This window comes from Nymphaea colorata, chromosome 4 (assembly GCF_008831285.2).
Source record: "Nymphaea colorata isolate Beijing-Zhang1983 chromosome 4, ASM883128v2, whole genome shotgun sequence".
In the NCBI taxonomy this organism is placed as follows: Eukaryota; Viridiplantae; Streptophyta; class Magnoliopsida; order Nymphaeales; family Nymphaeaceae; genus Nymphaea; species Nymphaea colorata.
This window is the reverse complement of record NC_045141.1, coordinates 6,616,715-6,633,529: the sequence shown is the minus strand read 5'-3', so window position 1 is coordinate 6,633,529 and position 16,815 is coordinate 6,616,715. Positions and strand designations below refer to the sequence as shown.

At 38.1% G+C, this 16,815-nt stretch overlaps 1 protein-coding gene across 3 annotated transcripts; it reads left to right on the top strand.

Moving 5' to 3' along the window:
- The first annotated feature begins 1,006 nt into the window (after nt 1-1,006).
- On the top strand, nt 1,007-9,263 carry LOC116253032 (magnesium transporter MRS2-3). 3 transcript variants are annotated; one of them, XM_031627746.2, is made up of 6 exons: nt 1,007-1,496; nt 1,670-1,900; nt 5,891-6,019; nt 6,997-7,169; nt 7,271-7,511; nt 8,545-9,263. In XM_031627746.2, exons 1-6 carry the CDS (start codon nt 1,044-1,046, stop codon nt 8,830-8,832), a joined length of 1,515 nt encoding a protein of 504 aa, XP_031483606.1. In that variant the 5' UTR covers nt 1,007-1,043; the 3' UTR covers nt 8,833-9,263. The 3 variants fall into 3 exon arrangements, with proteins under 3 accessions (XP_031483606.1, XP_031483605.1, XP_049933457.1); XM_031627745.2 differs by having other exon boundaries at nt 1,667-1,900; XM_050077500.1 differs by lacking the exon at nt 1,670-1,900.
- The last annotated feature ends 7,552 nt before the right edge of the window (nt 9,264-16,815 follow it).

Sequence of the window (16,815 nt, the reverse complement as noted above, 5' to 3'; positions counted from 1 at the left end):
AACCTCTAATAACCCGACCAATTACACTATGCTGCTTGTGGTCATTTATGACAAAGTTGCAACCATACAACAATGGCAACCATACAACAATGGTCATTTCTTTGTATAAGGATTTTTTATATGGTTCGTTATGCAGGACATAATTATAAGATTTGAATCTCCATCAATTAAATACCTCATAATTTTTTCTAGCCATAGGCGAAAATCAATGGATTCTCCTATATAGATTTTTATCCATAAATAAAAGTATGTCTCCATGCTTCAAAAGAATGTGCATGTTCCATGGTCGAGCTAGAAACTTTTGGCCGAATGAACTAACTAAAAAAATGTCAAATCCTTTATATACAAAATAAAATGGTCGAGGGGCACCAGATATAATATGATTTGAGGGACACTAATATAATAAATAAGTAACAAGGTTGGGGCCAACCATCAATAAACAAATAGAATTTGTGGGACTGTGAGGGCAACTGCCCACGTGTAGCTCTGCCCTTGATGCACGGCATGACACAATTCTTATAAGCTTCTAAACCAAGATCTAGTGTTAGCTCAATTAAAATATGTCCTTTCTTATAGAAGAAGTAGAAGAGCTAAATAATTATTAGTCAACGTGTACGGGGCTCAATATGATTTAATAGATCCGATTTATAGTTTAGTGAACACATTATAGGTCTTGAATCATTAAGTCTGTTTTAGAAAGGATAATTTTAGTGTATCATAAATGAAAAGGGTTCAAATCGATACAAATGTAGTTTTAATTGAAATCCTCACTTAAGCTAAATTTATTTATACAATTAGATTTATATTCGGACCCCTTTTCCCATGGGATAAAAGTCCGACCCGCCAGCCCTCTCTCAATCTCGTCGGTGCCACGCGAATGCATCCCCTCTGGTTAAATCTCGACCGCCCATCTGGACGAATCGAAGGGCCAAAACGCGGGACAGGATCCCCGAGCCATGTACCCGAAAAATTCGGCCGAGTCATTCGATGCGTCCATGCAACGCGAGCAGGGAGGAGGAGGAGGAGGAGGAGGAGGGAGAGGGATGAGGTCTCGGGTTCCGGCGGCGAAGCCCGGCGTCTCTCCTTTGGAGGAGGAGCCGGCAGCGGCGGCTGCGACGATGGACGGGTGGGCAGCGCGTCCAAGGAAGAAGGGGACGGGGTTGCTACGGACGTGGATGAAGGTGGACTCGTCGGGTCAGGCACAGGTGATCGAGGCCGGGAAGCACGCCATCATGCGCCGGACGGGGCTGCCGGCGCGCGACCTCCGCATCCTTGACCCGCTTCTCTCATACCCATCGACGGTGCTCGGTCGAGAGCGGGCGATCGTCATCAATCTTGAGCACATCAAGGCCATCATCACCGCCCAGGAGGTTCTCCTACTAAACTCCAAGGACCCCGCCGTCTCGCCCTTTGTCGAAGAGCTCCAGCGCCGGATTCTCCGATCCCATCACGCCCTCAAGCAGCAGCAGATGCAACGAACGCAGTTGCATCAGCAGGTCTGACCAATTTGCTTTTTCCCCCCCCCTCTTTCTTTGCAAGCGGTCGCGCTAGATTTTAGAAGGAATCGACTTTGATCATTCGCGATTAAGCGTCTTCTTGATGAACTATGGTTTGACAATGACTTTTCCATCTTGTTGACTGGGGTTTCGGTTCGATTTGGTACAAGAAGGAAGATAGGAACGGCAGCGGGGACGCTGCGGAATGGCAAAGTGGGTATGATTCGACGGTCAGCCCGAACAATGCCTATGTGAATTTGAATACCGGGTATGGTGGAGAGGACGGAAAGGGAGAGGGGAGGCTTCCGGTGTTTGAAAATTCAGATGGGTCTCGGCTTCTTCCTTTTGAATTTATTGCGTTGGAGGCATGCCTCGAGGCTGCTTGTAGTTGTCTAGAGACTGAGGTAATTTGCTTTTTTAAGACTTTCGCCCTTCATTATTCTTGATTTGTTCGATTGAGAAAGGTTATAAGGTTGATATTACTTGTTTCATCATAGGGCGTGCATATGAACTTAAATATGAAAAATTGCAGCTTAACTATTTAGGTCTCTTCTTTCCCGAGTGAATTCACATGCCTTCTCGTTCCTTGGGAACATTTGTTTTAGTATCATCTAGGAACTTCATGTGCTCGTCATGCAGATTCAGTAGGATGTACGGAGCGGATATAAATCCGCCGCTACAGTGATGTCTGCGCGATTCAAACGGCCCCTTAGTCTTATTTATTCTGCTGTTGTGTCCTCTTGTTGCCGTGGAGATTTAATTGCATGGTTATTCATAACAATGGGATATGTAATGGTCAATTCCATTCTCATGCTCTTTCTATATACTTTAACATCTTGATAGGCTCTTCCCGCTATCGAGGAAGAAGGCCTAGTTTCCTCCACAGATCTTGTTGTGTCTCAATCACGTGGATGCCACCTGTGCCATAATGTTATTTTAATTTTATTGGCTTCAGCTCCCTAGGTCTATATGGCTCGCATGGGTCACGTTGTACCTGTATTTTTATTCCATTTCCTTTCACATCCATTTAATCCAGGAATCTCCAAGCTATCCAGGAGCGGCAGCTTCTTCCACTCTTTTTTGGGAATTCTTCCTCAGGGCCATGCCTTGGTGAAATCATATTAAGTTTCTTCCTTTTGGATTGCATGCCTATTGTTTGGCTTGTCACGTTATTGATTTAGAAGTAGATTTTCCATGAAGGATTTTTGTAGCATCTTAATTATAAGAGGCATGTTTTTGAATGATATATTTCAATGCGTCCTGATCATTAAATTTTTTTCAATCCATGTGCCTTTCATAGGTCATGTATGTCCAACCATCGCAATGAGATGACCTCCACATTGACTTCAATAAGTGGAACAGCTGTCATGAGCCGTCCAATAACAGTTTGAAGTCTAGATCCATGATCTGCTAAGCCATTTGCTGAAATTTCACCATAGAATTTGGATCCAATGCCTTATCTCGCTCATAGAACTAGATCCATAACCTCTGATAGTTGCAATTATGATCTTAATTCTTGAACCCTTTCTGCATCTGTCTGGCAAGTACCATTTTTTCATAAACTCCTTTCTTTTCTCTGTAGATGCTGGTAGATTTTGAATAGGGTAAAGGTTTCATTAGTACCCCCTGTTGTGCCAAAATTGCTGCACAATCTGCTGAACTATGTTGAGACAGTTCAATTTCGAATGTAATTCATAAATGCTGTTTGTCAGAAAGACAATGTAGAGCCTTGTCATATATGATCCATATGAATACAGTTCAGAATGTTTATTTATGAGATTTGAATCTTGTTGACATGCATCATTCTGGTTGTTTAGTTCAAATTTCAAGAACTGTTTTCTATAAATATTTAGTGTAGCCTCATCGAAACATTATGAATGAAATATTATTTCTTGTCACCTTTGGTCATTATTTTCGTATACCATATAAACAAGACTCAGTAAAAGTCTAACAAACCCAAAAAGCTTAGCCCAGGTTCAAGCTAGTCTTGGGCAGAGGTCAGGCTGTCCAGCCTTTTACGGGTCAGACCATCTAGGTTGTGCCCCACCGAGCCCATTAATTTTTCCAAATGAGCAAGCCCAATTGCTAACCAATCTAACCTCAAGTGTGGTTCTATTTTGGGTATCCTCCTAAATTTTTAGCCCGAGGCTGCCCAAACATCCACCACTATTTTCGGATGCTTCATGTACGGCATGGAAGAGATAACAATTGGTAACCTAAAAACTAGAAAAAGATTTACTGAGAAATGAGTAAAATCTATGATCATGGAGTATGATCTTCAACTCTTCAATAGAGCACACATGAATGTGAACGAAACATACAACTATTAAGTATAGAAGTGATAAGATGTCGAAGCTAAAGAAAACAGGTTTATAAGATGAGAAGTAAAAGAGACCTGCATGTACATAAAGATACTGTTAACTCAGGCAAGATAGTGGGCCTGCCTGGCCCAAATCCAACCCAGCCCTATCTCAATCCAGAGTGGTGTTGTCATTTAAGGGACGTTGGGGATAGAGTTAGTTTTGATGGGCTCAAAATGTAAATTAAAGCATCTCTTTTGGTTGCGGGTGGGGCATTTGTGAGTAACGAAGTTAGTACTGCTGGGTATGCCTGATAGAATATGCGAGGTCATTGGGAACCTTTAACCCAGAAAGTGCAGTTTCTATTGATCTTACCTTCATTAACACCTAAGTCGCATGGGTGTGCCAAAATTAGTGATGCACCCTAGTTGATGTGGGATGTGGGTGCGGGTTTGCTCGGACACGGTTTGACAAAGTCGGGTGTTGTTGACCGTACCCTTTTTTTTTTTTCTCTTGTTTATTTTCTTTTCCTACCTTTTCCCTCTTCTCTCTCTTCTTTCCCTTTCCCCCTTCTTATTTCTCCCTTTTTCTTTCTCTCCTTTCTTTTAAGGGAGAGAGTCATTTTCAAAGGATCGGAAACTCGAAGTCCTTTTTAAAGGACATCAAATTTTATTGATCTACATTTTAAAAATTTTAATGAAGGTTACAAGCCTGGTCATCCTTTTTAAAGGACGACTAGGACTGTTGACTATCCTCCTTTAAGGTGGACAACCAGGCCTCTCATCCTTTTTATTATTTTATTTAATATAACTTTAAATTTTGTATGAGATTAAGGTAACCTTGATAAAAAAATCTAAAAATATAGACAAATAAATTTACTTATATAACAGATTATATATATATATATATATATTATATACTTGCTGCGTCCTGCACGGCTGCACCCACACCTACACCCATGTGACATAGATTACCACCATCCATGAGGTTCTAAGCAGTGGTGATTGTGATGTTCAAATGTCAAAATACTTCATTGAACAACTTTGTTATCTTTCACTAAAATTTGGATGATCCAGCCATGGAAGCAGTTTTAGTCAGTGTTATCCGTATCGCACGATACGGGCCCGTATCGTATAGGTTTGAAAAACCTATACGATACGCCTGCGGTACATGATACACTTGTGTATCGTAGGTGTATCGGCTGTATCGTGCGATACAGGGGCCATATCATACTATACACCCCGATACACCCCCGTATCGTACGATACATGGATAAAATTATTTTTTGTGGTTTTTTACAAAAAAAAAAACTTTTTTCTCCCTCTTTCTAAACAAAGTTGTCAGAGGGAAAAGTTTTACTAGTTTTTCTACAAAAATCACCCATTTATGTGATAAATCGTCGATTTAGAGGAGAACTTGCTTGTCGATAAAAAGGTTTGCTCATGGCCCGTGGGGATGATGGGAACTTGATTGATGATAATCATAATATATTATTTGTTGCAAACTTGTAATGTAATCTAAAACACTTTAAAGTTTAAATTTTAAAGTTCTGATGGATGTTTATTATGTTGTTATGAATTTCTTATTTGTCATTTCTAAATGTTCAGTGTTGTTAATATATTATGGCTTATGAATGATGTGATGAGTTTTTTTTTTAATATATATAAAACATGACTTTTTTAATTGATTTTTGCTTTTCCTGATTTTACCGATTTTTTCTCTACTTTTTTTCTAAATTTTAAATATTTTTATGAATTAAAAAATTAATTTACGATATGTTACGTTACGTTTACGATACGTTACGATACAGTGTATAGGTGGGCTCAACCGATACACGATACGCTATGCCTTTTATAACATTGGTTTTAGTAAACAACGATATTATGCTATTCTAAAAGACAAAGTCTGGTTCAGCAAGGTATTATGGTTCAGTTATTCTTAACTTTGTTAAACACATGTTTCTATCGCTAGACCTGTTCTGACTATCTGTTTATGCTTTTGATATTATAGTTTGAATTGCTTACTTTTCTCTGTTTTGACACATTATTTCCTTTTAGAGGTCTTCTTTTTAAAACTTTTCTGCTTATATGTCAGGCAAGAACACTGGAACAGGAAGCACATCCAGCACTAGATAAGTTGACATCCAAGATTAGCACACTTAACTTGGAGCGTGTCCGTCAGATCAAGAGTCGTTTGGTTGCAATAACTGGCCGAGTCCAAAAGGTTTGTATGCATTTATGCATGTTGGCATTTAAGTATCCTCAAGTGTGTCATTTCTATTATTACAATGTCAAAATTGCATTTAACATGCAAATGTATTACCAATCTTAAGGAATGAAGAAACATTGAATGTTTCTTGTGCTCCAAACTATTCTTTGTCCTGCTTTTGGTTTAATAGGGGTATCTCCATTCTAGTCTGAGCTACTCCTGCATAGGGATACTGCGTCTTCTCTTTAACGGATTTGTATTATGAGATCCTGGGGTTTTAAATAACCTTCGTGTGTCCATAGAGTTTCATGTTTTGAGCTGAGAATGGGCCTGAGCTCTGAAAGGCACACAGAAAATCTTATTGAAGATGCTCAGGCATGGGCAGCTTCTACAAAGGGTTTCTTATCCTATTAGTGACACCAGTTTGGTTCTCATGCTTTTCAATTTGCAACCGCTTAACTTCAATAAAGATGCCACCTTGTATACCCCTAGTTTCCCAGTTTCAGCAGTTTAGTGCACAGGCCACACTAGATACACTACTTGAATAGGTTTGTAATTTTCGTTTTTCTATGTTATATAATGTCTCAATTCTTTTCTCCAGAAACAATCCTAGTAATCTAATAAAGTGTTTCTTACTTCTGTACTGATTTCCTAGTTTTATTTATTCTAGAGATTTCAGTTGTTGGTATATAACCCTTTCAGATATACTATCGTGAATCATGAATAAACTTTTATGTGTAGGATAACAAATTTGATGCTTTGGTATGAAGTTTCCTAATCTGCTTATTTTTTAACAGAACAGTACATGTCTTGTTTACAACAGAGCTTTTGAAGTGAATCTTATTTCACTGGAAAACATTTGAAACTATGAATACTTTTCCTTAAAGATTCTCATCCAATCTTTAGTTTGTGGCGATTAACTTCTCTTGTTCTTGTTTATTTTTTTTTTGTCTCTTCTGTTGGTTGCTGAATGGTCAGTGCTTCCTTTACAGGTCAGGGATGAGCTTGAACATCTATTAGATGATGATGATGATATGGCAGAAATGTACTTGACGGACAAATTGATGCAGCAGAGACTTGATGAATCATCCTCTTTTGCTTCATTACAAGAGAGAGGAGATAGCATGGATGAACAGGCTCTTCCCTCAGACATGGATGATCGCAGGTATAATACTGAGATACGTTTGCTCCTTTTAGAAGTGATTGAGAATGCCACTTGTGCTGCTGCTAGATGACTCAACTGAAACTACTGAATCTCTTTGTCAGGATGCCTGTTGAAGCATCTTTGGAAACAAACGAACTTTCAGACAGTTATCAACCTGATATCCATAATTTGGATAAGGAGGATAGTCTACTTAATGAGTCTAGCATGCTTAGAGTAGACAGTCATGGAACTCATGCTGTAAGCACAGACAGTAGCAACAAACATCTTGATGTGGAGGAGCTTGAAATGCTCCTTGAAGCATATTTTGTACAGATTGATGGTACTCTCAACAAATTGTCTACGGTATGTACTTTTACATTCAGTAAGCATATGTGAGTTTGTCACTTCCATTTTTTTTCTCATATTGCTTTCTAATACTGCAGATCTTTAACTTATGGAATTGAGTAAAATTCTTGAGAGCATTCCCTGCATGTTTTGAGGAAAAAAGAAACATTTTGAACAAAGCCTGCGTATCGTGGACTTGCTGACAGAACTTGTTGAGAATAACCAAATATGGCCCAGCTTTCTTGTAGCTTTTTTCACTTTAGCTAGTAAAACATAGATTTGTGGCCGTGCATATTGACAAGCTATACCAGGCAGGTAGGTCATTAAGGAATAAAATTATTGATTATTTGAATAGATGAACTGCAAAAAGGGAGAGGCAATGTCTCATGAAAATATGACAAAGGAACTAAAAGATGGGGAAATGATTGAAGAACTATGTCGGGAGTAGGAACATTATTTCATTCTGGTTGACTATGGATAGTGTAGTACATTAATGGTAACAGTTCTCTGTTGGATACTTGCTTAAGTTAGGTCACTTTTATAGTTGTCTGAGAGTTTGTGGGTATTTGTAAATGTTTCAAAACTGTAGGGATGGGCAATAATCAGGGGCATTTGTGAACCGTTTGTAAGAAAACTTATTTCAAGTTTCTGTCAGGTGTACTTTTTTGCATTTTTTATGAAGTTGTTTCTAGGCCTCAACCAACCAAAAAAATAAAAAATAAAATTAACTGAAGGACAGTGTTCATCTCTGCCTTTTTCCATTAAGCTCTAAACTTAATGTTTTTCTTGTTTTAAAATTTCACAAGTTATTTCCTTGATTCTGCTTAGTGTTGACTCTGGCAAATCATCAATCGCTTGATCATGGTAGAACAGCAGCTGGAGATTGTGAATAAATGGATTGTTCTTAGAAGCTTAATGCCAAAATGCAAATAAAGATAAAAATAAAAGAAGGCCTACTAATAGCGTGCTTGCAGTTGCTTGTTTTTTAGTCTCTTGGTAGTACTCTGATGCCTTTTCATCTTGTTGGCTGTTTGTTGCTTGTTTACCACAGCTGCGAGAGTATGTGGATGACACTGAGGATTACATCAACATAATGCTCGACGACAAACAGAACCACCTGTTGCAGATGGGAGTTATGTTGACCACTGCAACTCTTGTTGTGAGTGCGTTTGTTGTTGTTGCCGGCATTTTTGGCATGAACATAAACATTGATTTATTTGAGAAGGAAAAGGCTGGGATGCCCCAGTTCTTGTTAACCGTTGGAGGCGGCACCACAGGCAGTATCATTATCTACATCATTGCCATTGCATGGTGCAAGCACAAGCGCCTATTGGAATGAAGGGAGTTCAATATCTCCATTTGCATCTTATGCGGAAATATATAGTTCAGTCCATTATAAGCAAGGAGTGCTGCTTAGCAGTATAATATCTGCCAAAACTGTTGCAGTGGCTAGCTATACGTGTACAAAATAAATGCACAGTCGGATGTAAACTTAAAACCATTCAGTTGCTGATGTCATGTGAGCGTATAGAGCGTTTGAAGAGATCACAAAAATGTGGCTGAAGTCTCCCATCAACATTTATTAAGAAGATTTAAGAAGAGGTACACTATGGGGCTGTTGGGCATTAGGAACAATGAGTGGGTGGTACATGAATGTGCTCTAAAAGTGGGGTATATTCATGAAATTATTGAATAAGTGTTTCACAAATCTGTCTTTGTACTTCGTGGTACTTTAATGCCAAACGGCCCCTATAGTTTGTTACTTTGGAACTACTGGCACATAACTAGCACATTGGCAGCCCCTGATTTGGATGGCACCGGTCAGCCCAAGACTGAGGACTACTAAAAAGCGGTGAAAAACGAGCTCCCTGCATTCCATTTTACCACAACTGTGAAGCTCAGCAGACAACCCTTAAAGGGGTTGACGAGATCAGTTATGTCCTGTGGGGAGCTATTAATTTTGTAGCTGAGGGGTATTAATCTAATAAATTTGGATTTGAGGGACATCAACCTGTATTTAACTAAATTGTGTGGAAGAATCATTATTTAAATAAATAAAAACAATTATGTGGGTTTGTGTAGGCAACTGCCTACTCAAGTCCGATGGATGCTTAGCTCCGCCATTAGGGGATTTAAAGGAGCTCGCGATTGGTTCATCAACTGAATCGATCAGATATCAAAGAAGTGTTTAATGTTTAAAACTGCGATAAATAAGCAAGCTCACAAGTTCGAAGTGAAAAACTAGGTTTCTTTTATGTTGAAAGCCACGTCTACAGATTTAGATATGATTTAAACCATTTTCTTCTCCCTCCCTCGTTCAACTTTTTTCTCGCAAACGTTGTGACACCCTTAGTCAATTTAAGCAGCGGGATCATCTCTGAAAGTTCAATCGATTGACTAAATGCCGTCAACATAGATCATTGTCATGCTTATTATTTTCCACAAGCCATTTTAAGTACGACAACACTATCGATGTAGGCCAACTTTATTCAAATTCAATATCTTTGACCTGCCTTTAGCTTAGTAAATTCTTGTAATACCCTTACAGAATTAAGTTCAATTTTAGATGTTACCAATTTTTTCTGTGTATGTCAAAACCAGTTAGACCATATGGAAAACTATATCTAAATTAGTAAGCTCTTTCTTTCTATTAATATTATAAGCACATTTTTCCGTTTCGACCAGAATTTTAGGTACTTCTTTTATAGTACATTTCAAATGCAGGTGTGATCTTTGGAATATATTAGAAAAGTTGGACGTGTTAGTTAAATTATTTCCCAAGGAATAAGATAATAAATAACTCTTATGAAATTCTAATGGCTGACTTAGGAAACCAGAAAAAAATTAGGTCCGGTTTCAGGCGAGCTTGTTATCTTTGAAGAATTTAGAAGGCAGAACTAAAAATGTTCCTTCTTAGAATCATCTTCTTTAAAATGTGCTGTGGAACTGGTGGCCCTTTGACAAAATTTGTGGCCTGGTCCAAACCCTTAGGCGGCCCTGCCTGCAGAGGTCACACGGCGTGACGTATATGTTCTGCTGCTGCTGATATGAATCAGCCCCAAGCCTCGTGCTTATCTGGTAGAATTTTTGGATCTAATTGGACCGATTGTATCCATTTATTAACAAAGCAGATTCATATATTCACATGTTTAAATTCGAATTCAGAATTAGACGCGAAACGAAGAAAAGTTGTATTTGAATAAGAATCCCAAACCCAATTTCAGAATCCAAATCGGATCTGCATCTGATTTTTACATTCACATCTGGATTTGAATCTGAATTTTGAACCAAATCTAGCAAAAAATTCAGAATGTAAGGGCATTGAATATAGGATATACCACAAAATCTGATCTGAATCTAATTGGATATTTATGTATATTCGAATCCAAATATGGTTGGATGTCATTTCTTAAACCTGAATCCGATCTGATTTCATGATAGGATATTAATTTTCTTTTTCTTATATCCATTTTTTGTTAAACGGTTCAATCGAAAATCCAATCCAAATCGGATACCCTAAAAATTGACTTTAATTCTTCGAACGTCGTATTCACTTTGCACTAGTTTCCTATTGCGATGTTTGCACTTGTTTTTTGATGCCATGTTTGCGACCAGTATAGCTGGCCAGCTTTGCGGTGGATATAAAATTTCAGGACCTTTTTTGTCGTTAGCTAAAAGCCGTTCAAACATCTGCCAGCACAAAGGTTACTTGTGCATGATATGACGACGACGACGATCATAAGAATGACAAATGTGTGTGTAAAAGCGAACCACTGAACCTATCTAGGAGCCTTATCTGATACGTCATGATCTCCATCAGTTGAGGGTAAGTTTTCCCTCCTGCCATCATATTTATCTTTGATTCAGACTTATATATATTTGGTAAATGAGAGGACAATTTCAACTTTCAATTCCTTTTCTGTTCTCTCTTTAAGATCCACAAAATTTAAGCATCCAAAAGATGGTTGTGAAAAGAAAAAGAAAAAAAAGATATATAGAGAAAAAGTGTGAGCGGGAGTCACAAAGTCAGAAAGGTTGAACCATTTTTCCATATTTATATCAAATATAAAGACTATGCAAATTCATTATAAATTTTTCCTATCATATGTAACTGATAGTTTATGAAGTAAAGCATAAAATTGCTTCTTCAAAAAGGCGAATGCCAATTTCATGTGATTTTAAAATCAGTAATTTTACAAAGCACCTGTTTATAAACTATTAATTAGGTTTATGCAAGGTGTAACACTTATGTAAACCGACCCTTAATTACCCACTTTGACAGCCAAGTATTAGTGGAGCCACATGTAGGCTGCTATGGGCAGTTTTGACCACACCATCCAAGAATTTTTCGGTATTCTCATATGGGTGCTTTCAACTATTTTGCGCGCGCGCGTACATATATATATATATATATATATATATATATATATAAAATTTGAAGTAAGAAAATTTTTGAAATCGTGTCCCTGAGCCTGAAGCCCAATTTTGTGGCTTTGCCATACAGTCAAGGTCCCTGATCTTTGGCGACGTTTTCCTGACACTTTCGTTTTCCATTCTCTTGTCATTATAAAGAACTTTCGGAATAGCGGAAATGGGTTCGTGTTCCGCTGAAAAAGTCCGTCGTCTTTGCCCGAGTGTGAACTGCAGACGACTCTCCTGCCCTTTCAGATTTTTATCTACTGTATACTTACTTCTGTATGTTGTTTCTGCTCAGGATGTCAATGGCTCAGATGGTTTAGCCATATCTGTTTTTTCGGACGTTTAAATATTCAGATTCAAATATGGATCAAGAAAAGTCATATTTGAACCTGAATCCAATTTTCACAACCTATGACCTATCGATCAGAATCACATCCAATTCTAAACCCGACCTGAACCACATTACCATTACACTAGGAATCAGATATCAGATTCAAATCAGATTTATCAACATTTTTATTTTCCATGTACTTGACCTTTTCTTTTAATTCAATCATGTTTCCTTCTTTTATGCTAAGAGTTGTAAGGGATATTCAAGCCTGAATCCTCTTCCGAGCAACTGCAACTCCTCTTGAGTGTACTCGTACTCCAGCTCCCATGCCCACAAGGTCACTTCTTTACCAGAGGGTTCATCACCAGTTTCATGGTCTCATTCCATCAATTCATCATCAGTTTCATGGTCTCATTCCATCAATTTTACATGTAAATCTGCATATATATATATATATAGCAAACCCTAAACAAAAACTAAGTTGACAGTTGATTGTTCCGATTAACACCGCGCGCCTTTCCCGCAATTAGACCGGTGAGAGCGCTTGCCTTTGTTCGTGATGAAGCGTGTGGAACACGTTCTAGGCGTTCCACCAAAGTGATAAACACAGGGAATAGACCACCCCGTTTCGTAACACTTGGTCTTCTATTCTCCGCATTCAAACATCCTTGAAATTAAGGCGTACACAACTTCGGAAAAGTATAAGTTGAAAAACCTGTTACTACAAGGTCGCATAACTAGTGCATCATTCTGTGGGCTTTCATATTGAACATGTACTTTATTAATGTTTATTTAGAGAAAATAGCTCTTTAAGTTTCTGACTTGCTTTGGGTCATGTGTGAACTTTGTCGTAAATCTTGTGACCACATAATGAAAAGTCATCATATTGGTTGTACATCTCAATCATGCAAATGCAAAACATTTACAACTAAACTTGGGCAGTGTGTTCGAATACTCAATGGTACCCAGTATCCAATTCGATCGGGCTAAGGTTTGAGTCCAAGAAAATCAGCTTGGGCCGGCTTGACGGGCCCGAATTTGACCCGATTTAAATTTTTATATTATTTTTATTTAATAATAATATTTATATATTTTATTATTAAAAATATATTTTATATTTATTTATTTTTATTTTAATCGATCCAAACTGCGCTGAGCCTGAGCTTAGATGTCGAGTATAAGGTCAAGCCCAAACTCTATGTTGAGCCAACTTGAGCCCGACTCTTATCCCGGTCGAGCCGGCCCCCAATTTATTGCCTAATTTATTACCTGCACAACAAATTCCAAACTTACCCTTTTTCTAAACAACATGGAGGCGGAAATTACAAAGAAAGAGTTGGATGAGGGAAACTCTTAAGGTCGAGCGGTGTGCGGAGAAGGAAGAATTTCTCACCCATGGTGCGAGCTGCCGAGTCTTACCGAGGAGCCTGCTTTAAATTATTGAGTGGTCTCTGACAAGGAAAGGACAACCACCATGACTCGTTGGAAGTCTAAGTCAAGCTAACAGACTTCTTGTTCGACCCGCCTGGCTTTGCTGGGCAAAGGGTCGTTCCAGATCGAGTCGGGTCCGAACAAAAAAGAAGCTAAACATGAGTTCGGTCGTTCTCGTTCACCTTTGCCTGGCTCGGTTTGGTGCGGCTCGAATAGGCTCGGCAATTCACTTGTACGATTCTTTGGTAACCCATCTGTTGCATGGGCCTAGGCTCGTACTTGAGCCGTGGCCGCCACAGACATGAGCTTTACGAGTCTAACAAGGTGATCCCAGGCGTGTCCAAGCTAAGTATCTGTTGGGCAAGGGGCTGAAACATTGGGCCGTCAACCACGGCCCCTCGACGGCGCCAATATAGACCAAAAGACTCGAGCCGTAGTGCCTGACTTCGTGGTCGCAAGTTTCCACGATCGCTTCGCTTGTTTGCTGATATTGAACCGCTCCACTCTGGACTTTGGAAACTTTGACTCGTGACCTCCACTAATGGACGAATGGTCCATCGCTTCCAAATTAATTATGAGCTTAAAGTAGCTTTCTCACTCACTTCCCCTTTTCCCACGCACATATACACCGTTTAGAACCCAAAGAACTCTCATTCCCTCTGCCTTACCACCTTTGAACTTAAGTAGGGTGCTTCATCATTAAGATGCAAAGGTATAATGTACATGAGAATTGAAGCAGGAAACTGTTTTTATATGCTTTTAGCTCGATTATGCTTCTTTAACATACACACAAATTATAAATTATAAGTTACATGATTAATTTTAAATGCTACGTATAGGCATACTATTTGAAAAATATGAATGATGAATTTACTTTGACCTTAAAAATTATGAGCGATATTTCATTATTATTAATCCTACCCAATTGGATGATTCATACTGTCTTTTCACATGCCCTTAGTTTGACTAACTATACTATACCTTTTAAGTCACACAAAGAGACACTAATTGTAATTGTAACCTATGCTATGCCTTTTGAGACACACACAGAGACACTAATTATAAATTATCCCATCAATTTTATTATGATTTATTGGATGCCATGTGTAAGCTTACTATTTAAGAAATATGAATGATGATTTAGTTTAACCTTAAAAATTATGAGCGATATTTTATTATTATTAATCCTAATTGATAGAATATATTTTGTAGTTTTTTGCTTAATGTCTTCAAGCTCCTTTATTGATAATTTTGCCGCATAAGAGGCGTTGGAAAGTACTTTTAAAAGACAAAATGTTTTGAAGTTAAATATTTTTGAAGCATAGGTCAGATTTTATGATCCGACATTGCTACACGAACTTTTGTTTTTTAAGCTCTTCAAAAATCTGATTTGATAAATTAACGTCACAAGTTGATATATTTTTAGAACGAGCGTTATATCTTTGGAATTATTAATGGATAAACCTAAAAATGTTAGATCACGGGCTAAAAGCATGCTTCTAAATTGGAGACAATATTTTAAGGTGCCGCTGTAGTTTTGGCATTATGTGAATCACTCATGACCTTAGTACTAATTAACTAAAAGTTGAGTCATACTCTGGGGCAAAAATCATGATTTAATTCTTAGTGCTAACAGTTCATATCTTGTATGCATTTAAAATATAAAGGTGTAACATTTGTTCTCATTAAAGCTGATCAATGATGAAAATATGTATGTTTTATATGTTTATAATCTTTAAGTGTTAAAATGTCTGGGTATCCATTTCTACATATATACTATTAGTCTCATGAAGTTAAAAGTGCACCTACGCGAATCTAAAAAATTCTAGACAAGAACATAGAGTGCATATTTCGAAGGGCACATATACATGCAGAAAAAAGTGTGACGGAAAATATTTATATTTCATACTCTTATAATCTATTAAGTGTTTCAATATGTGGGTATTTATACATACATGCATATTAGTTTTATGTTTCTTTTCTTTTCTTAGATAGTCTCAAAATCCTATTGCTGGAGGAGTATTTCTTATTCTTCGGCCTTCTCTCCAGTCCCTCAAGGTACCAGACAAACTTTTGGTGTCTCGATGTAGTACCCTTACTACGCTTCAACTTACACATCAGTGAGTCACTTTTGCAACACAGAGAGTTTATGCATCGGGAGATCAAAATTGAGACTGGCTACCTACCAAGTCCCACTCTCTTCGAATCATTAACTACCTTAGTGATCTTTATAACCGATTTTGCTTACTGTTTTTGTCAATACACTATGGAACTAAGATTAGTTCACCACCTGTATCAGTTATTCAACAGTAAGCCACTTCGGATAAGGTACCTGTGGCTCATATGGAGGCATCGACAACAACTTTTCTCTTTAAAGAGAAAAGGAAATCTAACTTGCCAAAATCTTGTTGAATGGATGATCACCATTAATTATCCAGCTCCCTGTTTTGGTCAAAAGAGGCCCTAAAAACTTGAAATCTCCACCTTCTTGTTAAAGAAATTGTGGCACTCGAGAAGCATTATTCGTCGTTAATAATTATAGGAGAGCGAAGATTTAAGTGTATATATATATATATATATAACAAAAAGACAAATTTTTGCAAGTCAGAAATTGTAAGTTCCCGTAACTTATACATATCTACCCGTTTGCCTCAGGGCTTACATTTAGAGCATTATTAGTAAAAGATATATGAATGCAGGGGTACGCATATTCAATACATCTACAAGGAAAAGATGAAATGGACCCATTTTTTCGGATATGTCTGCCAAGATGGTGGAAGATCATCATCAGTTTCTGATCTCCAACTGAAAATGACAGCCGACATGCACTAAATGCATATCCAATCGCCTTTTACGCGGCAGAGATCACAACTTGCATTAAACTAATTAAGGGTGATGACTATATATATAATTATATATAAATGGGGAGAGAGAGAGAGAGAGAGAGAGAGAGAGAGAGAGTGAGAGAGAGAGAGAGAGCGGGAAGTAAAGGGAACCCTCAATGAGAAAAGAAACAAAAGGCCACAGAGGGAGAGATGCATCTGGAAGTAAAGGCAAATCCCCTTGGAACAAATTAGAAAAGCAGGAGAGAGAGAGAGAGAGGTTCATCCGCAACTGCAAGCAGAGGAAATACTCACAGGA